The sequence below is a fragment of the Macaca mulatta genome, chromosome 9 (assembly GCF_049350105.2).
Source record: "Macaca mulatta isolate MMU2019108-1 chromosome 9, T2T-MMU8v2.0, whole genome shotgun sequence".
Lineage (NCBI taxonomy): Eukaryota > Metazoa > Chordata > Mammalia > Primates > Cercopithecidae > Macaca > Macaca mulatta.
In genome coordinates this window covers 67,552,442-67,578,408 of record NC_133414.1, presented here as the reverse complement: position 1 = coordinate 67,578,408, position 25,967 = coordinate 67,552,442, and the positions used below count along the sequence as shown (strand labels likewise).

Genomic DNA, 25,967 nt, shown 5'->3' with positions numbered 1-25,967 from the left:
ACCTCCCAAAGGCCCCATCTTCAAATATCATCAACATAAAAATTTAAGGATTAAGTTTCCAACACATGGAATTTAGGAGACACATTCAAACAAGGGCGGTTAATAAGCTGGTATAATATCCTGTGCTGTTGAATATTATTATTAATCTAAATATGTGTAAAGGAAATTAAAAGCTTAAGCGCTGAATAATTTTTTCTTCTTTGACTTTTTAAGTATATTTTTTGTTGAATGTTATGGTGGAATTGGTGCTAATAGTTAGTTGCTTAAAGCTCTGTAATTAGAATAATGTCTACATATGGTAATAAAGTCTGTATCTTGTAGATAGCACATATTTATGGTTAGTCTCGTATTTGGGATGCAGATATTGATGTATAACTTAATTTGAAAATGTATGTAATTATGATTTTAAAAATGCATGTTTAAGATAATGCTAAAAAATGACAATAATTGGTCCTGTTAAATATTTACCAGAAACATTCTTCATATTTGAGAATCTGGTTCAGAATTTAGAACATTTGCATTTTAATTACATAATAAAAGGAGAAAGTGAAAGAATAATTGGCTTAGCTATTAGCCAATTATAGCTGTAACTAAAAAAAAATCCCCCAAACTGACATTGGATTCCACAGAATAGTCACAATATACATTGATCAGATGTTTAATTATATTTGGCAGCAATAAAGGGAAGGGAATGTTGTTTCAATCCTTCATACAACTTGTTTGTTAAAACTAAAATTAATGAGGGTGGATTTGGGGTGTGTTTGACTCAGGATCGTTGAGCTTTTAGTGTTTATGTGTCCTCAAATGGGGCTTCTCCAGAGTGACTCCAATAGTTAAAATTTAGTGGAGAAATAAGACAATTGAATACAGTGGTTACAGCCAGCTGCCTTTGGTCAGTACCATGGAGGGTTGGAGCTGTCTGTCTAGAGTCCCAGAGGTCAGAGCCCATGAGAAGGCCTCCGTACAGAGATCCAGGACCAGTGACAGGAGTTGTTGGTGTCAGAATGTGCTGCTGACAGCATTTCCCTCTGTGCTTTCCCTGACAGATACGACGACATATTCCACAGAGCGATCCGAGCACTTCAAACCCTGCCGAGATAAGGACCTCGCATACTGTCTCAACGATGGCGAGTGCTTTGTGATCGAAACCCTGACCGGATCCCATAAACACTGTCGGTAAGCCACTGAGGACACTGGTGGAAAGGGCAGGCCCTCTGTAAGGCCTGGGGGTGGAGGGTGCTGGCAGCATCTGTAATGTGTCATGTCCGGGATACACACAGTCCCACTGTTTGAATAGCAGAATTGGGAGTTTTAATTTGGAAAGGGCAAGGCTGCTGTCTCTTTAACAGTTGAAGACAAAACGGAAACAAAGCAGTCACGGTTTACGTTTTACCTGACTAAGCAAACGAAGATGTACCTTTAGATCTGCAAAGTTAATGGAAATAATTATTTACACACTTTAGAAGAGTATATTTATGATGTGGAACTTAGGCATATATCCTAGTACTCAGAAATAATCGGTTCTTGAGAACCTGCTGACTGTGGCAGGAGAAGCAAACTGCTCATCTAAGATCTAGAATCTCCGTGTTTATTTGTGAACAAACCCCAGAGACTTTAACTGTGTCCAGAGAAAACTGCATTTTATTTTGTTTCTGCCCTCCTTTATTAATTTCAATACTTTCTCTTAACACTTCTGATGAAACACTCTCCAGCAAGAAGTTGTAAATGAAATAGCAGTCCTGTTATAGTCTAAGTAGAGAACTACTTGGGGAAAACTCCCAGTAGAGATCAGGAAGGTGTTTAATTGGTTTTTAGAGACATAAGTTATGTAACTGGTAAAAGTAAAAACAAGGGGGGATAAAGAGTGCACTTATAGACACTGCAGCTTTAAGACTCCATAGAAGAATCAAATTAACATCTGAAAAATGTTTCTTACCAAGTTTTCACTTCAAGTAATACCCTGGTAATTTGTTTTTCTTTGCAATTGTATATGCATCGGTGATCATAGATATCCACACCCCTTTTCTTCTCTTTATTTGCTCTTCTCATATGACACAGTTATTAAATTAATTATTCGGAATCATGAGGCATGGAAAATTATGACTTTTTTCTATTACTGTTATAAAACTCGATTCCCATGTTGTTTCACTAAGATGATGTAGAGAAATGTATCGTATAGTTACAAACTTAGAACATGCTATGCCGGCGGAAGCTGCCTGGATCCAAGAGCCAGGTTTAGTCCACAGGGAAGATGTATTGCCACACTGAGCAATGGCACAGGTTTGGAAGAACAGATACATGATATGGTAGGAGGGCTCTGTAAAAGTTACCGTATGTCCTGTGTCAGGACAAATAGAACTGTGACCTTTCCTCACCCCTGACATGTGGTGTTCATATATGACTTTGGCAGTGCCACTGCATGCACCCGAGTTGCAAAATTGGCACCCTATTCCTATGCTCTGCAAACCTGGGTTGGGGAAGAAGGGGAATGGGGATTGTTTCTCTCCACACTTCTCCTCTCTCATATTTTTTTGTGACTGTGCACGTATGGACACGAAGCACACAAGTGATATTAAGACCTTAAGGGAAAATCCAGGAATGCACTACTCCTTCAAAGTGTGATGTGCATGCAAGCCCTTTTAGATCCTCAACCATGTTACAGTTACCTTGGTCAATCTAATGAGATTATCATTTGGAAGTGGGCAATGCAATCAATTATGTTTGAATTTGTAATCAATTGAAGAAGAGATGAATCAGAAGCATTGGCTAAAGCAGTGGCTTTCTTTGATGGTGTTTTCCCCGGAGGAAGAATTGGATCAGGTCCCACCACAGTATGCAGGCTGAGATGATTCATCTTTTCCAAAACTGAGACTCTCAGGAGAACAAAGTAATTCTTCTTTTCCGTCATTTGACCGTGCTGTATATTTCATTACTTCATGAGTGTGTTAATTTGCTAGGACTGCTGTAACATAGTGCTACAGACTGGGTGGCTTCACTATGGAAATTTATTTTCTCACAGTCCCGGTCAGAAGTCCAACATAAAGGTGTCAGCAGAGTTGATTCCTTTTGAGGTCTCTCTCCTTGGCTTATGGACAGTCAAGGAGATGTATCTTATCATGTTTCCTCTGTAGGTGTTTGTGTTTGGAGTTGATTCCTTTTCAGGCCTCTCTCCTTGGCCTGTAGATGGTCAAGGAGATGTATCTTCTCATCATGTTTCCTCTGTAGGTGTGTGTGTTCCAAATTTCCTCTAAGGACATCAGCCATATTAGGTTGGAGCACATCCTCATGACCTTATTTTAACTTCATTACTTCTGTAAAGACCTTTCTCCAAATATGATCACATTCTGAGGAACTGGAGTTTACTTCATGTAGGGATTTTAATTTTTGTAGATAAATTCAGTCCATAACAATGAATCTCATGTCCATAAAAGAAAAATCCTTTCCTTTTATGCATATGCATGTACATCTCTAATTTTTGTAACACAAACATAAGCAGATATATATCTATAGTTTAAATGAAATGATGTACATATTTAATAATTTTGGCCTTCTGTCTTCATATTTCTTGCATATTTCAGTACAGACAGCCTGTTATTTAACATAGACTCACAACATAGCTAATCATGACAAAAGACTAGCCTAAGACAAAATTGGAACTCGAGTAGGTTAATAGATGCCTATAAATCTCCTACTAGTGTGTATGAATAAATCACACATCACATGTGCCTGCTATTCATCTCTCAAGCTTTGCTGTGAATAAAAGGCTTACATTTGTTCCTGCATCAGCCACTTCTAAAAATTCCAATGTAGTTATTAATAATGTGCCATTTTGTACAGCACTCTATTTAAGTAGTATGTTTCAGTCATTCTCCTATTCAACAAATGTTTACTGAGCACCTCCTATCACGAAGATACTGTTGAATAAATACAGAAATGTATTTAAAAATTAAACGGCACAGTGCTTCATAATGTGTTTGCAGTAAGAAAAATACTTCATCGTTAGGAAATTTTAAAAAGCAAAATACTTCAGAGTGACTGACATACTACAAGGAGTATCTTTATGACATAGTAGTTACTGGATTTTGTTTCAAGTTAGATAAGATGCCATTTAATAGATCTGAGTGGCAGTGTAAAGGCTTGTGTGTGACCCTAGCTGTTTCAATAGTTTATTTTTATATGTCTCAAAAGATTAGACATTTAAATCTGAAAGAAATTAAAATTATATTTCTTGGATTAAAAAAAAAATTGTAATCCTATAATAAACTGCATCAAATAGTTTTCTATGTTGTGAAAATAGACCATGCTCTGACACGTTTCTGTTTTCTTCTCAAGGAACAATAGGTGCACAATTACCAAACTATTTGTGATAGAAATCCTGAAAGTACATGCTCAAAAAAAAAAAAAAAAAAAAAAGAGAATAATGATCTCAGAAAAGGGAGGTGTTGAAAGTGGGGGACACTTTTGTTTCTTTGTAATTTTGTTATTCCAACTCTTCAAGAAACATTTGTGGTACCAGTACTTAGAAATTATAAAGCAATTTAATTTAAAAAAAAAAAAAAAACTTGACAGAAGGATTTTTTTTTTTTTTTTTTTTTTTTTTTTTTTTTGAGACGGAGTCTCCCTCTGTAACCCGGCTAGAGTGCAGTGGCAGGATCTTGGCTCACTGCAAACTCCGCCTCCTGAGTTCAAGCCATTCTCCTGCCTCAGCCTCCTACCATGCCCGGCTAATTTTTGTATTTTTAGTAGAGATGGGGTTTCACCATGTTAGCCAAGATGGTCTCGATCTCCTGACCTTATGATCCACCCGCCTAGGCCTCCCAAAGTGCTGGGATTACAGGCGTGAGCCACCACGCGTGGCCGGATTTTTAAAGAACAAGAAATAGAGAAAATAGATTTTCCTAAATTCAAAATATAATGTGTATCTATCTATATATATGTATGTGTGTGTATGTATATATTTATTTTTCTGAGAGGAAGGCTTGCTCTGTCATTCAGGTTGGAGTACAGTGGTGTGATCTTGGATCATTGCAACCTCAATCTCCTGAGCTCAGGCCATTTTCCCTACACAGCCTCCTGAGTAGCTGGGACTACAGGCACTCACCACCATGCACAGATAATTTCTGTATTTTTTTATTTTTTATTTTTTTTGTAGAGATGGGGCCTCACTAGGTTGTCCAGGCTGGTCCCCAACTCCTGGCCTCAAGTGATTCTCCTGCCTCGGCTTCCTAAAATGTTGGGATTACAGGTGTGAGTTACTATAGCCAGCCTCAAAATATAAATCCACAGACCATCCACAGGCTAATTAGTGAAAACACATTGTGGTATATTGTGGGACTGAATATAGAACAAGGATTGATTCATAAACCAGAGGAAAATGAGGGAACAATTTTTCAATTAATGATTGACTATCAGGTAAATAGTATCAGAAGTGTATATTGACCCCTCTTTCTATACCAAAAGTATACTAATGATTTCAAAAGTTAATGTAATAAACAAATAAAGCCTAAGGAAAATAATAAATAAAATTACGTATTCATGTATGTCAGCAATTGTAAGGACCTCGTGAGCAAATAAAAGCAATGGAAGGCAAAAATTAACAACTTTGACACAGCGTTGTTTTTTATCTGAATATCATAAATCAGAAACAAAATTAAAAGACAAGCTATGAGGAAACCGAATAACAAAGAGGGCAAAGAATTAAAACCCCAAAGAAGTCACGTAGATCAAGGGGTAACATTAAAATAAAATCTCAATAGGGAAATGGACAAAGGGGAGGAACATAATCTTCCTAAAGAGAAATACAGATAAGCAGCAAACAAATATTCTCAGCCTCACAGAGAAATGCAAATTAGGTATTTTTTTCCCTATCCTTTATTTAAAGATTTTTAAAAGTGACTACTGTACCCAGTTTGGCAAGGGGGCTGTGAAAACACGTGTCCTCAAATGCTACTTGAGGGAATGCAGTTTGTTAAATATATTTTTTGTAGGTAATATTTTAGTATGTTTTAAAAGCCTTAGAGTGTTTCTTTTCTTTCTTTCTTTTTTTTTTTTTTTTTTTTTTGAGATGGAGTCTCCTCTGTCGCCCAGGCTGGAGTGCAGTGGTGCCATCTCGGCTCACTGCAAGCTCCACCTCCTGGGTTCACGCCATTCTCCTGCCTCAGCCTCCCGAGTAGCTGGGACTACAGGCACCTGCCACCATGCCCAGCAAATTTTTTGTATTTTTTTAGTAGAGACAGGGTTTCACTGTGTTAGCCAGGATGGTCTCAATCTCCTGACCTCATGATCCGCCCGCCTCGGCCTCCCAGAGTGCTGGGATTACAGGCATAAGTGTCCAACCCACATACATGCTTGTGAAGATTTATTTGTAGGGATGCTCACCACATTTTTATCTGTAATAGCAAAACTTTTTAACAAGTCTGAAATTATGAATTTAAATGTCTATATAAATTAGAATATGTTTGTACATTGGATGAATTTTCATAGTATTTTGAGGATATCCAATGGTCACTATGTGATGTTAGGTATAAAAATTTAATATGAAATTGCAAACTTGAACATGCAGTAGAATCCTAATTCTGGAAAAAAAAAAAAAAAAAACTAAAAAGGTTGATAGTTTACAACTATTTGCTTCTTTCAACTTTGTGAATTTTCTAAGGTCTCTATATTACATAAATGAAATATAAATGAAATATATGTAATATATATTTCATGTATGTGACACCTGGTTAAGACAGTTGACTCCCGCCTCTAGTCTTTCCATTAAGAAATATGGATAGTGTCCCTGTCTCTGTAAAATCATTGTAATTCACTATTATTAAGCTGATAAGAGAACTTCAAGTGCTTTCAGATTAAGCACTACTAAGTCTATTTGAATGTGTCTGCTCCTTCTTTTATTAATAATGCATTGGTACTTTTTATAATAATTCTCATGTTGAAGTCATGTTTTGAAAACATTAAAAACATTGGATTTAATAAAAGATAAATACACCCTATAGAAACGAAGCTGGATAAAGAAGGAAAACAAGTCACCAGAAACACTTTGAATCAAAATATTCTGAATAAAATCAGAATATTCTATGATCTTTTCATTTTTATGCCATTTCTAGAAATTTAAAAAATTTTGACAATGGTGCTATGTATAATATATTGCACTAGAGTGAAAAGAGGTAGCCATTGTAATAGAAGAGATTGCTACTACACATTTGAATGGACCAAATGTGTTTTAAGGCCAAATTCAAGTACAAAGGATGTGTCTCTTCTGAATTGAAGCTCATTAAATGTTTCACCAGCCTTCCTGCAAAAATGGATTTTCAAAACTTTGGAAAAGATAGCATTTGAGCAGAATTTGACCTGTACTGACCATTTTGGAAATCAACCAAGCAATTCACTTGAAGATATTTGAAGCACTTGAAATATGGAATTGCTGGAAAAAGAATAAGGCAGCCCAATAGCAACCATTGCCCAGGGTGATACTTTGGTAACAGGACTGATGGCCTGTGTCACAATCTGACATGCTGATAGGAGTTGGGGAGTGAGGGCAGCCATTGAGAAAGGGGAAGGGAACCCTAACAGCAGTGTTTTCTCCCTATTGTGACTGGCTCTTTCTGAGTCGGTTTTGAAATAAAAGCTTCCATTTTTAAGAGAATTGATTGGTCATTGTGTAACGACATTTCTACAATATAATAGGACCATCCCAGTTAATGCTTTCCTCTGTCACTTTGGAGGTCCATTAGCTCTTCCATTCAGTGAGGGTCCTCTTTATCAAATGGTTCTCCAGTAAGTGCTCTGAGAGCAGCAGCTAATGATTCCCTGTGGTTGGAGCAAGTCAGAATGAAAATGGAGTTTTGGCACACATCCCTGAACTCCATCAACAGGAGGGAATGAAGGCTAAAATGTCTATAAATCCAGGCCAGGCTGCAGAGTCCCTGCAGAATGGTGTTAATTACAAGGTGAAGAACCTTAGAAGAATTTTCAAGTTCTTCAAAGAAATGTTCAGGAGAATGTTTGCCATAGCCCAGACATAATTTAAGTAATTTGCAATAGCCATATTGATAACAGGTGGTCTACCGATTGCTTTTGACAAGAGGAAATGAACAAAGTAATGATTCTTCTTCTCTGTGGACATAGTTTGTCATGATAGTCTTATAAACTCAGCAAGCAAGCAAACAAACAACACAATGAACATAATTATGTAATTCCATAACACTTAAGCAGTGGTTTGCCTCTTCTAGTTCGACCTCTTTGTATTTCAGACCAGCTGGTATACTTAAAATTAGTTGGCAGTTAGTACATTGTTTGGGATATGGATATTTAAGTATCATGGAAAAAAATGAAAAAGCACATTCAACCAATGCATCATTTAGTTATTAGCCAAAGATTACTTTATTTTAATGTTTTCTTCTGTGATTGGGATTTAGTTATTAGCCAAAGATTACCTTATTTTAATGTTTTCTTCTGTGATAGTGGCTCTAGCTGACGCAGGAAATGGTGTTTTTTAAGGAGATCATTATGATTTGGGTTTGCTTTTGTATCCAAGAATTGACACCAATATGTTTATGTAAAATACCTTCCCTGTGTGAGTTGGGGTAAGACGTACAGGAGGCAAATGTGAGTGTTCAAAGCTGAGAGACCTGAGTTCAAAGTTCTGCTCAGCTTTCTGCTGACTATGATTTTTTGCAAGTCGTTTAATCAGACCTTCAATACTTAATTTTTTTAAGATAGTCTAATAGTTGCCCCAAAAGGTTGATGCAAGAATTGAAAGCAACATATAGAAAACTATGAATGTGAAATAGATACTATGTGTATATATATGATAGCCCTTTCCTCTCTCCTTTATGGTCATATTGAAGCCAAGGAAAAGCATGCTTTTTCTTGCAAGAATCTTGTGAGAGAAATTGTATCAGTATCATCTGCCTTATTTAATTAACAGGAGACTTCAGTTTAAATGTGGGGCGGGGCATGTCAGAGAATTCATGTCTACTGTATATTCTCAGGACTCAGAATTCCTATTGCTAATTTTAATACTTTGACAAATTAGCAATTTTCTATTATTTGTTACATTCTGCAAGCATTTCTTGATATTTCCCAGATTTCTTTTCTTAATGACTCTTCATAGGTTTAGAGGAAATATTTAAGCATGTATATGTATAATGTACATATAAAATAAGCATGTTTATGTATACATATTTTCCTTTCCTACTTAATGTAATGGGCCATAATTGTGTCAATAACGTGAAATTGATGTCGATTTTGCAATTTTGTGACACAATACAATAACCTGTTGACTTTTGTGTGTGTGTGGAAAAGAAAAATACACTTTCATGTGAAAATGTACACACTGAAAATTATAGGTTTTACTTGTGGAAAATATATGATTAAAAAAAAATGAAGTGATTTACTTTTTAAATTCTTTCCCAAAATAGTTTTCTGAAAGTTTGGCTATCTGTATGCTTCAGTGTTTAAAATATGTAGGCACTAAAATTCTTAATGGCATAAAATAAAAATCATCTGATTTATGAAAGCCTACAGAAAATGATAAAAAAAGGAATATTTTTAAATGCAGGATATGTTAGCGGCGAATATGGAACCCAAGATAAGCAAGGCATGTTCGACTCTACCTAGACAGTGTCAGATCTCTGGCAATTAGTACATTGCTTTGGATATGTAGCTTTTAGCTGCTCTCCTTTGTAAGGTTTAAGACCAGGCTTGTTTATGTATAACTATTCAATCTCATAGATGCATGCAGCCATGCACACACTCTTTTTGTTTGCTCCCACGATGATTTATTTACCAGCTGTAAAATGAGGATGATGATAACTGTCCTTCCTGGCAGTCATTGGACCATAATATATGTCAATGTCAATTGGAAGTTGTAAAATGCTACATAAATGCAAGGTATTGTAGCTATGCAAAGCCTAAAATTACCTAATTGATTTTGGTCTGTCCCTTATCGCTTATAATGAGAGTACTAGCAACTAAAACACCTTGAAAATTACTGGAGTGTTTTTATAGCCAATAGACTCCAGAATTTATATAGCATTTAGAACTTTATCAAACTTTCTTTGTACTAGTCTGATTATTTAAAGAAGATCTCATTATGTAATAATGTCTTTAAAGTATTTAATTTTAAATAGATAAATAAAAATATTTTTAGAAGATAAATTTTTTAGAAGATAAATAAAAATATTTTTTTCCTTGCAGACTCTTTAAAACGTGCTGTCTTTTTGTCTTCTGTTTTTCTTAATAATTCTTATTTGGTCTGGCTGGTTGGATTCAATTCTCCACTGCTACTAGAAGACAAATTATACATATTCTTGAACTGGACGTGGTGGCTCACGCTTGTAATCCCAGAACTTAGGAGGCTGAGGTGGACAGATCACCTGATATCAGGAGTTCAAGACCAGCCTGGCCAATGTGGCAAAACCCAGTCTCGGCCGGGCGCGGTGGCTCAAGCCTGTAATCCCAGCACTTTGGGAGGCCGAGATGGGCGGATCACGAGGTCAGGAGATCGAGACCATCCTGGCTAACACCGTGAAAACCCGTCTCTACTAAAAATACAAAAAACTAGCCGGGCGAGGTGGCGGGCGCCTGTAGTCCCAGCTACTCCGGAGGCTGAGGCAGGAGAATGGCGTAAACCCGGGAGGCGGAGCTTGCAGTGAGCTGAGATCCGGCCACTGCACTCCAGCCCGGGCTACAGAGCAAGACTCCGTCTCAAAAAAAAAAAAAAAAAAAAACCCAGTCTCTACTAAAAATACAAAATATTAGCCAGGTGTGGTGGTGCATGCCTGTAATCCCAGCTACTTGGGAAGCTGAGGCACGAGAATCACTTGAACCCAGAAGGTGGAGGTTGCAAGGTTGCAGTGAGCCGAGATCATGCCACTGCACTCCAGCCTGGGTAACAGAGTGAGACTCCATCTCAAAAAAAAAAAAAAAAAAAAAAAAAAAAAAAAAAAAACGTAAATAAATAAATAAATTGTACATATTCTCTGTGATTCAATTTTCTTATCTGTTAATGGGAAAAACAGTATTATTACTTCCCAGGATTATTTGAGGCTTGATATAGGTAAAGTTGAGGTGCCTGGTGTTGAGTAAACACAGGGAATTTGGAGTAAGTGCAGTATAATATAGTAAGTTACAGGTGTTGTTATTTTACTTCCACAGCTTTGTTGACAGGTCAACGTACTTGTGTCAGAACTCCTTGGTAGATACTCACAGTCTCCCAGCACAGTGAGCCTTGTGCATAGTGTTCAATTTAGATCCACTAATGGGAATAAAAGAAAACAGGCACAGATACATTATTTAAAAACACAGTAATACCAGATCGTACACAAGAACACGTTTTAGAATCAAGGATCATTGTAATTATTCAGGTAGTAAACTTAAAAGATAAGCAGAAATAGGAGGCCACCTTTTGTTAGGGAAATGCTCCCTTTTAACAGTTTCTGAAGAAAAAACATGGGAAAAACACTCCTGACCACCTACTGTTTAGGCCATTCCTGCTATTGACCCTTCAGATGTGTCCTCGACAGCTCCCTTTGGAGCTGCCTCACTGGGCACCTGCTTCCTGCATGAGAAGTTCCCTATCTTGTGAGGGATGGAACAGTCTGGAAGCTTCCCCCATGCAGACAGAGAGAGGATTATGCAATATTTTGTATCCCAGATAAAATTATATAGTTTAAGTGGATTATGGATTGTTTCACCAAATTAAAAATTAAGAACATATCCATAAATATTATTTTAGCCAGAGATGATCTATCAGTACAAATGTAAACAGTAACCGTGGTACCACAGGCCCTGCCGTGCAAGCTTCTTGGGTAAATATTTCAATAAAACCTTCTCAAAACAGGATGAAGATGGCTCAGCTGTTCTGTGGACTCTGCTGAGGCAGTGAGGGAATTCGCCGTGTCCCTCTGTGGTCTGCCCATCTCTGGGGCTACTGAAAGTATTCTTGCTCCAGCCTGAGTTTCACAGCATCAGGCAGCACTTCTGGGTTCCTGAGCATGTGATTTCTTTCCAATTCACTTTGGTCTGAGCATCCTTTAAAAACCTAAACGATGGTTTAAGGGCCAGATCACAATTTTTATGCATAAACCAAAATGTCAGTGTTTGTGTACCAGACTAGGCAGGCTGACACCAGGTTCTACATGCTTTGCCTCCCCACTAAATTCTTTCTTTTATTGTCCCAGTGGTTCAGGAATTCAAACTGCTTGAAAATAAGACACTTAAATTCTGGCTTTATGTACTCTACTTATTTTTAGAGATAGGTTCTTCTTCTATTGCTGAGAATGGAGTGCAGTGGTACAGTCATGGCTCACTGCAGCCTCGACCTGTTGGGCTCAAGTGTCCTCTTCCTCAGCCTCCCAAGTCACTGGGATGACAAGTGCACACCACCATGCCTGGCTAATTTTTTTAATGTTTTTGTACTGGTGGGATCTCAGTATGTGGCCCAGGCTGGTCACAAGCTCCTGGCCTCAAGTGATCCTTCTGCCTTGGCTTCCCAAACTGCTGGGATTATAGGTGTGAGCCACTGTGCCTGGCTTAGCTCCCAAAACTGTTCAGGCATAATGGGAAATGTTAATAACTTTCTCTGTCAAATAAGCATAATCCAAGGATGTTCCATGATGAGTATGACATATACTTGACCTAATTATAATTTGATGATGCTCAAATTCATAGAAAAACAAGACTGTCATATACTTTGTGGATTTTTCTTAATGTAACTTTCACCAGAATGTACAGCCTCTGTATTGTTATCCCCACTTTGCAGAAATTAGCTGAGAGTTTCCTGAGTCACTAAGTCCTAGCAGGCTTTGGATGAGAATGAATAGGAGAGTTCCTTGACATATGACAGGGGTGTGGCTTGCCTGTTTGGTGTCCTCACAGCTGAAACCCCTGAAGGAAGGAGGAGCATGCAGACAGGCAATGCAGAGGCTGGGGCAAGTGCTCTGGCTCCACAGTACTGTCTAGAGGTGGATGCCTATGCCTGCAGCCCTCCACATTACAAAGCTCTTTTAGTTTTGCCGTCTACAGATGGCTTGAATGTTAATCAGCTCAGTAGACCCTCTGCTTTATCGCAAGGGCAGGGGGCCAGTGTGACAGCTTTGTGTATCCCAAGCGTTTGCCCAGTGGCCCAGAAGAATTGGATCACATGCGGGCTGGAAGGATGACTGCAGGGTTTTGCTGAGTGGTGGAGTTGGCTCTCAGCAAGATGGATGGGGAATTGAAAGTGGGGATGGAGTGGGAAGGTGATCTTCCCCTGAAGTGGGGCTGCCCAGCGGCCAGAATCCTCCAACCACCCCCTGCTGAACTCCCCTTGGCATCCAGACATCCCTCCTCTTCTCTTTCTCTGCCATGTCGTTCTGCCATTGGTGGTCTGCTAGTCTGCTCTAGAGCTTGTGATTCAGGGTTTATATGGGGGCAGGATAGGGGAATGGAGAACCAAAAGGCAACTGTTTGGGCATGAAAACAGAAATGCCTATTCTCATTCAGGGATGTGGGTATCTAGGCTTAAAGGTGGGGCCTTTACCAGGGAACCACCCTCTTCAACTCAGTAATTTCCCATGTCCTGTCCATATCAATAAGGTGAAAGAGAGGGCCCTAGAATCCGTTCTTTTCACTGTATCCCAACTCTGTGTCAGTGCATGCTAACATCCAACTACTCTTTTATTTAGTTGCCTTTGTCTGCCTATTACTTGAGAAAACTAAAAAATTGACAGAAGGGCGAAGCATTCCTTGTTTTATAGAAAAAAAAAAAAAAAGACAAAGACCGTGTTTCCAAAGTTTATCTCGGAGTAAATCTCTAAAAGTATGTTTTTTTGTTGTTTTTTGTTTTTTGTTTGTTTTTTGTTTTTTTTTTTAAATGCTCACAGCGATTCTGGTGGTTTTATGAATATCAGGAAAATATTTCTACTAGAGGCAACTTAAAACAAAATGCACCTTACACACACACACAGACACACATGTTCACACACATGCATATATACACAGTCTGTTTACTAGGTATCTGGCATCATGCAGGACACTGAAGTTCAGTGGCAAATGAGACCAAAAGCTCCTTCCTGTCAATAACTTGCTGTATGAGCACTGGGAAGCCAACAGATTCTGATGTGAAAGGGACCACAAAGGGCAGATCCTGGCCATACTGGGCAGTGAAGCTCATACTTGAGATAATAGGGAAATGCATTCTAGGCTGATAAATTGAGGGAAAGTATCTACCTCAAGTATATAAAATCCTTCATGCAAGTCCTATCAGATGAGAAATTAAGGATAAAATGAAAAGAATAAAAAAGATGAGAGCATTCCACCTGGTTTGGGGAATATGTTTTTAGAAATATACATGCCATATGTGAGTGCTATAGAATGGCACTTTTTGTTCTATTTTATGTACACTCAGAAGTAAATGGCAATTTAATACATTCTTTTATCATTCTGCCAATGTTTATTAAGCATTTTCAATGTTCCGAGTCCACTGTAAAGTGGTAAGAATATAGTGATAAATGTTCTCAGAAAAACTCATAAGAGGGGGGTTGAGATGGATATTTTCTAGTTCAATTCAATATGACAAGTTCTGTGATAGATATGAGCTATGCTCATTGTCTCAGTCTGTTTTGTGTTGCTGTAAAGGAATACATGAGGCTGGGTAATTTATAAAGAAAAAAAGGTTCCTTTGGCTCAGGATTCTTCAGGATTGGGCCTTGGCATTTGGTGAAGGTCTCAGGTTCTCCTGGAGGAAGGTGAAGGGGAGCAGTGTGTGCAGAGATCACACAAGGAAAGACGGAGGCAGTGGTGAGGTGCCAGGCTCTTTTCAACACACAGTTCTCTTGGGAACTAAAGAGTGAGAGCTCACTCTCCTCTGCGGGAAGGCATCAATCTATTAATGAGAGATCTGCTCTAGTGACCTCCCAATAGGCCCCTCCTCCCAACACTCCCACACTTGGGATCAAATTTCAACATGAGATTATGTGGGGACAAACAAACCATATCCAAATCCTAAAACTCACATGTGCATAGAAGATTCCAAAAATCAATGCTCATGAAGCCAGGGAGTACTTCGGAGAGGAGGTAACACATTAAGCTGCATTCGGAAAGATAAGAGCCCTTTTATTTCTCCTTTGGAAACCTACTCTTGCTGACCAACAAAGGCGTGGAGAGTTGAGCTGCTATTGGAGAAGTTTCTCTTTAAATCCAAGGGGGAGGGAAATTTCAAAATTACTTTAGATGCAATTAGAAGTAATCAGCTTCATATCATAAATTTTTGATGCAATTGGTCCCTTCCTTTCTGAATTATTTTTTCTCTCATGTCCAGATGGTTCTCATAAACATATCAGAAGATGATAACATTTTTAATTTCTTTCACTCAAGCTCTGAATTTGTCTGAATGGAAAGTATAGAGAATAGTATGATTCTTCAAGCCTAACAAGCATATCACACTGGTTAAATTATGAAATCAAGATTTTTTAAATTCCAAATTAATGTATAACTTCTATCTACATATATGAGATATTTGCAAAGATGATTTTATAGTTCCAGTCAAACATTAATTGTATTAACATTTTATTATTCATGTATTTATTTATTTTGAGAGTCTTGCTCTGTTGCCCAGGCCAGAGTGCGGTGGGGCATGGCTCACTGCAACTTCCATCTCCCTGGGTCAAGCAATTCTCCTGCCTCAGCCTCCTGAGTAGCTGAGATTACAGGCATGAACCACCACATTCAGCTAATTTTAGTATTTTTAGTAGAGGCGGGGTTTCGCCATGTTGGCCAGGCTGGTCTCAAACTCCAGGCCTCAAGTGATCCACTCACCTTGGCCTCCCAAAATGCTAGGATTACAGGCGTGAGCCACCGCACCTGGACTGTATTAACATTTTAGATGTAGGAAATGATTTTTCAGTTCTAAAATTTTCCTCAAGAATTAAACATATCCATTCAAGGCTGCATTGATCCCTGATCATTGTTGAATAATGAAAGTTTAGGGATACTTACCGGCACATTCAAGTGGAAATGTTCTACATTTTCCTGGGTAGTATTTCTTTTCTCTAACTGAGCTGCTGCGAGGCTCCCATAGGGTGAAAGTAAGATAACTGTAAAGGATGTACCTTGCTATGGGTCTGGCAGCAGTTTACCGTATTGGCACATATAGCAACACATACATACAGCAGAGATCAGAGAAAGAAAGTCCGTAAGAGTTCCTAAAACAGGGTGGCTTTCTAGTTTCTCAAATACTACTTTCTGATTTAAACAAATCCAAGATACAGTTACAGCTAACATCAGAGAAAGGAGTTATTAATTCAGCAGTAGAACATTAAACAAACAGACCCCAGGCTTAGGGGCAGTAGGGATGCTTGGAGATGCAGATGTGGAGAGACAAAGGCAATGCCAAGAGGCCAGTATGCTCAGAGCCTGGCCTCCCTGGAGTCCTCTGACAGCGGCTGAATCCCAATGACCCTGTGCTCCTGAAGGGCAGAAATTCAATTAGGAACTCTCAGCTTTCAGCTTTGAGGCTCAGGCTAGTATATCAGTGGGTAGCTCCACTGCTGGAGGAAACATATTCTACAGCAGTTATGAAATAGAAGCTAATAATAGGACAAGGGAGAGTGAAAAACATGAGGTTGGAAAGAATTGGCAGAAAAGATGAGCTGATAAAGCATCTACTTTAAATAAGGTCATGATTTTGCCACAGTTTGGGGTGTTCTCCTGTGCTAATTTATAGTCACAATCAAAGTCACATGGAAGCCTTATTTTCTTTGACAAGGTTTTATTTTCAGTGCACTAGAAAGCTCTTTCCTTTCTGCCTGGGTTAACATATGTGAAAGAAATAGTGATTATTTTAATGATATTAAATAGTAGCTTTGATCTCTTCCCCCTACAAGCTAACCAAAACATTATCTGGATGTATGAAATGATTCGTTTGTGAACAATACCTCTATATCTATTATAATGTTTCTGTTCATCTACCTGACTCTCCCAGTAGACTTTTGAGTTCATCTGTGCTTCCGGAACCTACCACCTACTCAGTGAAGATAAACTGAATCAATGAAAAATACGCTAAATACCTACCACCCTCATTTTTTAGAGGACAAATTTGAGGTGTTAAAGAGGAGACAGAAATGTTAATATCAATCTTCTATTTCAAACCTACTAAGCCCAAGGCAGAAGCTTACACCCTTTCTACACTGCTTCATAATTGCCTGCCTTGTGTTCATGTTAAAATATGCTAAGGAATGTTGTATCCACATTTGATACATGACAAGAAGGAGGCTCCCAGAGGGAAGGTCGCTTCCTCAAAGACGCCCACCAGTAAGTAAGAGGACTGATCACCAGTCTCAGTTCTGCCTGACTATAAAGCTCTCGATCCTCCAATCTTGTCAAATTTGCTTTATTATAAGAATCTCCAAAGGCCATGGTTAAAAATACAGATTCTTAATATCTTCCTCTGAAGATTCTAATTTAGGTATCATCAGCTGGGACCCAATAATCATGCATTCATTATTGAGACCAATTTGGAAAACAGTGAATAATAGTAATGTTTGTCAAACTCTAGTGAGTGTGTATGAATCCTGTGGGGATCAACTGCAGATCAAGGTACAGTGGTAGGTCTGGGGCGGGGCCTGGGATTCTGTGTTTCCAACAAGGTTGCGGGTGATGCCTGTGCTGCGGGTCCACAGCCACACTTGGAGCAGTGAGGAACTAAGCCTTGCTGCTCAGCTCACAATAGCACCCTTATTCCCACCCCAGGGGTCCTTTCGTAATTCTGCCACTACCGTACACCCTCCAGCTCCAACTGTGCAGCCCGGCAGTTATGCCAGAGCAAGCTTTCCTGCATACCCTTGCAAGTGTGTTTGTGAAGCTTATGGAAACCTCTGTTTATCTGTATTAGTTACCCTGCTAGTTCACATGCCTACCAAATAAGAATCTCTGGGTACTTGCAACACAACTTCTTCCCATGCCCATCTCATCCACGATGGTTTTATAAGCCAATTGTTTCCATAGGTTTCTGTTATAACAGGGAGATTTTATAGATCACATTTGCTATTTGCAGGTTTAGGCTGGACAACTGGTATTTTTCCCAAACAGTAGAACTTTTAAGTTGGCGGAAAAATGTTCTCTGCAGCATTCAGATAAATGAATGAAGAAGCACTTATTAGAGGTTGCAAATCATCACACCTCTTCAGGACTTAGGTTCATCTACGATAACTCACCAGAGTCTTTAAAAAATTACTGATTTTTTTATAACTAGGAAAGCTGTGATGTGTAAACATGACAAAACGCTAAGTGAATTTCACAATGGAACATGGACTTTTCAAAGGGACAATTCTGATTAGGGAAATCTGTTCTAAACCTCAGTTTTTCTGATTCCTAGCAGGGTGACCCTTGGTAATATCTTAGCTCCAGTGGACCGTAATCTCTTCATTGTGAAATGGCGTGATTGAACATAATTCCTAGCTCTCCTCAAATTCTAAATTCAGATGAAGAAACAAGGTGATCCTTCGCAATTTCATCTGCTTCAGTATATGCGTTTATGGCATTTCTATCAAAGAAAAGTGGAGACATTTCAGAAAGAGCAAGTATTTGCTGAGAAAACATAGCTGTTCTATGTTTTGAAGCACAAAAGATAAAATGCCAAATTAAGAAGGGTGTGACTGTCAGGAGAAGGACAGCACAAAGAAAACCTGTTAGTCCTTCATGCCAGTGCCTCACAGACTGGTGTGTCTATGTACTCACCGGGGCAGCTTTTAAAAATTCACATTCTGTTTCAGTAGGTCTGGGGTGGGGCTCAAACTCTGTGTTTCTAACAAGGCTCTGGGTGCCAGGGGGTATCGCTGAACGTGGGCCTGTCCTTGTCTAGTAAGGCTTTACACCGGCGCTCTTCCACCTTAGCTGCAGAGTTGAACTGCCCAGATTCAACATTCAGATAGCAGACCACATGCAGAGCAAACAAATTTGGATCTCTGTAAGTGGGACTAGGGCATGTGTGTTTTAAAGCTGCCTAAGTGATTTCCATTGGCAGCCCAGGTTGAGAATCCCTGCTCTATCTTTCTGCCACAGGCCTCCACTGGGGCTTCCCAAGTCCTTAAAACTTTGGGTTTCGGTTATTTATGAACACATTTATCACAATGGTAGAACACAAAATAGGTATTTCACCCTCACTTTACCATAAGCAGTAGAGTGAAACCGACTGTGCCAAGAGATCATGCTGTTTATCTGGTGGGGTCTTTTACACACTCACAGAATTTTCCAGAGGTGGTCCTTATGAAGGAGACTGACTTTTTATTCTGCTCCCCAAGCACCAATGCTACCACTAACACCGCTTGTGGCATATTTCCCCATGGCTACATGGGTCTCCGTAAGTGTCACCTTCAAGTTACCTGTTACCGTGCTGGTCACCGTACCCAAGTTTAGTGAAGTTTTCCGTGGCTGCATGTTGACAAGCTTTCTGATCATCTTTCCCTTTTCCTTCTCATACTCGCTCTTTCCATTCTGCCTCTTCCTTCTATGAATATTCATTGAGTGCCTGCTCTCTGTCTAGCCTATGCTAGGTGCTTCATTGCAGTCTGTACATGGATGAAGTACTTATCTTCTACTGCTTCTTTGGAATTGAATACTAAAAGTGAAATTACTTGGTTCAGGAACATGAATATGTTCACGACTCTTGACCCAAATCCATCTTGCCTGCATTCAGTAAGCTTCTATTTGCTGATTGAATCTATGTAAGCTTGCCCCTCCTTATTATTTAATGCCTATGTCTTTGATTAATGTGTATTCTTTGTATTCTTTATTTGGCTATAAGGCGAATTTAAATTTTATTTTTATTTTAATAGTGAATGTTTTAAAGGCAGTGAGAAACCAGTAAAGAGTATTAAACCATCGAATAACTTGCTCATTTTATGCACGTGTCATATATTTTCATCTTCAGAAGCTACCAGTTCATTCTCTATATAGGCAGGGACAACAAGGATGTCTCACAGCAAGTATTCTTTGATTAAACCAGAGCCTCTTAGCTTTGCAAATATGAGACATACATGCATCATGGTCCTGCAGGATGAGGGTAAGTAATCTGAGAGAAAGAGAGAGAGAGAGGTGTGTGTGTGTGCGTGTGTGTATGTGCACATGTGTGAGTTCATCAGCCTGCCCGACAAGGGATAACGTAACATAATACTCAAGTTCTGGCAGGGTTGAGACCAAGACTCTAAAGCGTGTCCTTCTGAATTCAAAGTCAACAGGACTTATTTGAGAAGAGCAGTGACTTGATTGAGATCAATGGCAAGAAGGGACACCAAGAGCACAAAGGGAAGCTGACCAGGAGACCAGGAAAGAGTCAGATGGTGACCCAGGCTTAAATCTAAACCTAGAGAACAGTCACGCTGCTTCTGTATCATCACATGGTAAAAGTGAATCAGGCTTTCCTGGCTTCCCTGCTTTGGGCTTTTGAGCATGTGTAATATAATCCTAGGAGGCTGGGATTTCTGCAAGTAAAGTTTACAAATCAGGTTCTATTGGGATTTCTGGAGGATTACCACTTCTCTCACTGGTGCCACCTTGTGGCAAATGCTACAGTAACAACACTTGCTGTAGTGTAGCTGATAGATTCAGCCACATTTTTTTACTAGGCGTTTGGGCTAGGAAGTGAAAACAAATCTAATATCTGGATAATCAGTGAAGGGGAAATCTTGAGCTTTCAGTCACTAAGGGTAGGTGGAGGTTTTAGAACTCTCTTAAATTATGGATACAGGATCATTTCGTTTTTTCTTACTTGTTTAGGGAGATCTGCATAGTTGCAGGGGAGAGAATGAATTGGAGGAGTTTCTACCTAAATGTTAAACTTCCTTCACACTCCCCAACATCAACCTGGAAAAATTACAGAGGGAAAGCATTAAGACATGGAAAATATTCTGAGAAACTCCAGTGAAACAGTTCTGTGGGAGACAGGAACTGCTGTGAACTTGGAGTATGTGTGATTTGAAACCTAGAACAGGAGGCAGCTCTTGGGGCTCTGGAGCTCTGGCTCTAAGCCAGCAAAGACTGGTCCACTTTTACCATGTGGCAATGCAGAAGCAGCTGGGTTGTTCTCCAATTTGTAGATTTAAGCCTGGACCCCTGTAACATAGGGAAAGATCTAATAGAACCAACCTTCCTTTCCTTCCTTCCTTCCTTCCTTCCTTCCTTCCTTCCTTCCTTCCTTCCTTCCTTCCTTCCTTCCTTCCTTCTTTCCCTCCCTCCCTCCCTCCCTCCCTCCCTCCCTCCCTCCCTCCCTCCTTCTTTCCTTCATTCCTTCCTTCTTTTTTTTTTTTTTTTTTTTTTTTTGACAGAGTTTCACTCTGTTGACCAGGCTGGAGCGGAGTGGCACGATCTCGGCTCACTGCAACCTCCGCCTCCTGGGTTCAAACGATTCTCCTGTCGCAGCCTCCCAAGTAGCTGGGATTACAGGTGCATGCCACCACACCTGGCTAATTTTTGTATTTTTAGTAGAGATGGGGTTTCATCATATTGGTCAGGCTGGTCTCAAACTCCTGATCTCAGGTGATCCACCTGCCTCGGCCTCCCAAAGTGCTGGGATTACAGGCATGAGCTACTGTGCCTGGCCACTGATAGAATTTTCTCTTGCTTCTCCCCTTCTGTGGCCTGGTGTGCTATATTACTCACACCAGGGAGGCTCAGGCTACAAGGATAAGGCCCCTAGAAGATCTGAGTAGTATTCCTGGATGGGGAGCAGAGGGGACATAGATGGGGACTAATTAGGCTCAGGTAGCCATTTCCCCATCCTTCCTTCTCCAAATCCTGATAAGTGATGGACTGCACCCAAAGGAGTGTTTCTTCCTCATGATGTTCCCTCTGGGAGACTGAGCATGAATCCTGGGCCTAAGGAATGGTTTGGTAGTGTGGAGAGGGGTTAACTGTGACTTCCTGCCACCTGTGACTCTCACTTCAAGCTCATCCCATTTCTACTCTTAACACCCCAGGAGGACTGCAAGTCTAGGGAAGTCTAACCATGGCTCCTTTTACATTTTAATTGCCTGAAAAATTAGCCAACACTCGGGGGAAATGAACTTCACAGGCCCAAATAATGACAGAGGAGCAGCACTATTTCAAAAGAACATGAATTAGAGAAAATCTTTAGACCAAGAAAAGGAGACAGAGGCAATGATCTAAAGAAGCGAGAATTGAAAGAGAGAATACTAGATAGATTTGAAAAAGATAATCCACAGAAAAGTGGGTGCAATAGTAACAATCTTTGCTTTACTGGACTATTATGAGGATTAAATGAATTGATATATGTGGTGCACAGGCTATAATGTGTTTAGACATTGAGTATAATAAATATTCACTCTTATGGAATTTTATATTATGATTCAAATATAGAATTTGGGGAAGAAGGACTCCGGTTGAATACATTGAGTGTGAAATTCTAATTGGACATTTGTATCTTTGTATATATGTATATTACATTTGAAGCTCAACGTAAACTGGGCCAGAAGTATAAAACCAGAGATTTGGCATAAACTGTCTCTGACATTGTAGCAGGAGACTTCAAGTAGACTGGAAGCCTTAACAGTGATGTCTGTAGGACATAAAAAAAGGTTTCCTGAAGAAAGGTAGGAAGATTCAACAAAATGAACGATCCAAAAGAAAAAAAAAAAAAAGAAGAAGAAGAAAAAGAAAAACAAAAAGCCACAAATTCAACTATTTTTATAATATTTTCCAAAGCGATTTTATAATACTCAATATTAAATTGTGCGAAATAGGAGAGCAAAAGTTTTGTTGCCATTCCTCAATCCTCCTCACCAAGGCTTAACCACAGTTTGTTGGATATTTACCCTCATTTCTTTTTTTATGTCTAAAAAAAGACATGTTTTACTTAGTGTACATGTAGAGCTTTTTACTTATGGCTTCCAGGATCTAACTCATTTCTTAAAATGACTTTGTTATGTTCCACAGATAAAAATACACACTATTTCTAACCATTTCTCTATAGACAAGCAGTTTAGATTTTTTTTTTTTTTGCAATTACATAGCACTGTGGTAAAACTTTTAAAAATATGTATTACTTTTGATTTATTGGAGCTTATTCACAAAAAAGGTAATTAAATTCCAGTTAACCAGTATTTATAGATTCTATAATCTGCCCAGAAATGTGCTAAATACTATATATACAGCATCGTTGTGAAAGATAAAGGCAGTGAGTATTTTAAGAAGGAAGGAGTGATTAGCAATGTCAAACGCAGCAATCCAGTAGAAATACCCATGGATTTAGCAAGAAGTCAATTGAGAAAATAGTAAGAACTATTTTAATTGTACTATGTGATAAGGTGGCAGACTTCAATTAGTTAAAGGGTCATTAAAGATGGGAAAGTATAGAAATGAGTACAGATTAACACTAAAACAAATTATCTTCATGTATCTATTTGACTGGAAAAACATATTTTTGAGGGACTGTAGTAGAAGTGCACATTGGTATAACAACTTTATAAAACAGTTTGTTATTACCACTAGTCACATTGCACATGTACCTATACTGTAACTAATCACTTCCTCTCCCAGAGAAATTCTTTTTTTTTTTTTTTTTTGAGACGGAGTCTCGCTTTGTCGCCCAGGCTGGAGTGCAGTGGCCGGATCTCAGCTCACTGCAAGCTCCGCCTCCCGGGTTTACGCCATTCTCCTGCCTCAGCCTCCCGAGTAGCTGGGACTACAGGCGCCCACCACCTCGCCCGGCTAGTTTTTTGTATTTTTAGTAGAGACGGGGTTTCACCATATTAGCCAGGATGGTCTCGATCTCCTGACCTCGTGATCCGCCCGTCTCGGCCTCCCAAAGTGCTGGGATTACAGGCTTGAGCCACCGCGCCCGGCCAGAGAGATTCTTAATATTAACACTCCAGAAGACATGGACAAGAATTCCTAGAAGAAACATTTGTAGTAATACCTGATGGAAACAGTCAGATTTTCATTAATAGTAGAACGCCAGGCAGATTACATTCGTACAATGGAATGCCATCAGCAATGCTAATACCTACAGGTAACCACATGGATGGACCACAGCAGAATCATATTAAATGCAAAAAGCAAGATTTGTAAGAAGATGCAGTATGACTTCTGTTAGGCAAAGTTAAAAGGCAAGCAGTCAAAATAGGATATTGTAAAATTATAAATAGCAGCAAGAGAACAGCCATCAAAAAAGGCAGGATAATAGTTGGTGTTTTGGGGGAAGGAAGAAGATTCCATCAATTAAAGATGCATAGAGGGCTCCTGAATCCAGTACATTTCGTTTTCCAACACGGTGGCTTTTGTATGTGATGGTGATGTTAATGATGATGATGATAATGATTAAAGATCTTGTTTGAGAATGGTATATGTTGTAATGGAAAATGACAACATTACAGAGATAACAATAACTAACATCTATTGATCCTTTTGTATTCTGGACACTATTCTAAATGCTTATTTAATCCTTATAAAAATCCTTTAAGATAAACATTGCTATTATACCCCGTTTTATAGTAGAAGAAGCTGAAACACAAAGAGGTTAAGTAACTTGTCCAAGAGACAGAGCAGGAAGGCGATCAGCCTCCGGAGCTTAGATTCTCAACGCGTACATAATTACCTCTGAAAGGCTGAAAAGCTATTTCATTTGTGCTTTGATTTTTTTTTTTTTTTTTTTTTTTTTTTTTTTTTTTTTGAGACAGAGTCTTGCTCTGTAGCCCAGGCTGGAGTGCAGTGGCGAGATCTTGACCTTGGCTCACTGCAAGCTCCGCCTCACGGGTTCACGCCATTCTCCTGCCTCAGCCTCCTGAGTAGCTGGGACTACAGGTGCCCGCCACCGCGCCCGGCTAATTTTTTTTTTTTTTTTTTTTTTTTTTAGTAGGGACGGGGTTTCACCGTGGTCTCCATCTCCTAACCTCGTAATCCGCCCGCCTCGGCCTCCCAAAGTGCTGGGATTACAAGCGTGAGCAACCGCGCCCGGCCTGTGCTTTGATTTTTACATCTAGGTAACTTCGTAGTTAATATTTTACTCTAATTGTGAGATTTATATCTTAATGAACTTTTCTCATATTTTATTTTATCACTTATGCCTCACGGGTTGGGAGACTTTATGACACTAACTGAGACACCTTTGAGAGTAACATGCAATAAACAATACTCTTGGAAAACAAGCATAAACTGGGACTGTCCTGGACAAACTGGAGCACGTGGTCACCTTTCATAGCAAGAAGGTGATAACACAGCAAGGCCACTGCTGATGAATTCTTTCCTTTCTTGTGTTAATGTGTTGCTTATCACATGAGTTTGTGTGTGTGTGTGTGCTTATGAACATTGTCTTTAGTTTAAACCATATTTGCTCTTCTATGCCATTTCATATTGTGTTAATTAACTTTACTTTTAGGAGATTTTAATTCCTAGCAGTAAAAGTTCTTTTTCTTCACTGTTACAATTTATCCAAATATAATTTGATAATTTAAAATTTTTAAAAAACACATTTTCCTGTTTTATAATTGTTTTATTTATATTACCTTTATAGAAATACAATTTTATTATGTTTATAAAGTGCACAATGAAAAGAAAAATTTGCAACCCGTGGGATCATTACTATTCATAGCTTTGCCTTCCAGTCTTGGTCAGAAATATTCATCTTTATAATATTTCATTTTATCCTTCTCATATGTAGTATTTCTGTGCATTTATTCAGATGTTTTTATGATACTCCCTTTAGTAGCTTATAGATTTTTATGGACTCATTCAAATCCCTTAATAATTATTTTATCAAGAATCTTCTCGTTGCTTAACCTAGTATGTGATAACCCTGATATATGTGTTTTACAATGATAAAGGAAAGGCACAAATTTTTGTATTTTTATCTTACATCTAGTTACCTTATGTACTAAACATTTCTGTTAGATAGATTTTGAATTGTCTGCCTTTTGCAGGCCTGTAATCCTGCACTATAAGTATAGTGCATCTTTGTTTCATAGACTTTTGTT

The 25,967-nt window shown here is 38.9% G+C and overlaps 1 protein-coding gene across 7 annotated transcripts in view; it reads left to right on the top strand.

Moving 5' to 3' along the window:
- The window catches only part of NRG3 (neuregulin 3), a 1,118,695-nt gene that overhangs the window by 480,180 nt on the left and 612,548 nt on the right, over positions 1–25,967 (top strand). For all 7 annotated transcript variants that reach the window (XM_015147120.3, XM_077945576.1, XM_015147119.3 and 4 more), the window contains one exon: positions 1,047–1,176. In XM_015147120.3, the coding sequence (XP_015002606.2) occupies positions 1,047–1,176 (130 nt within the window). The remainder of the gene's footprint in view (positions 1–1,046; positions 1,177–25,967) is intronic.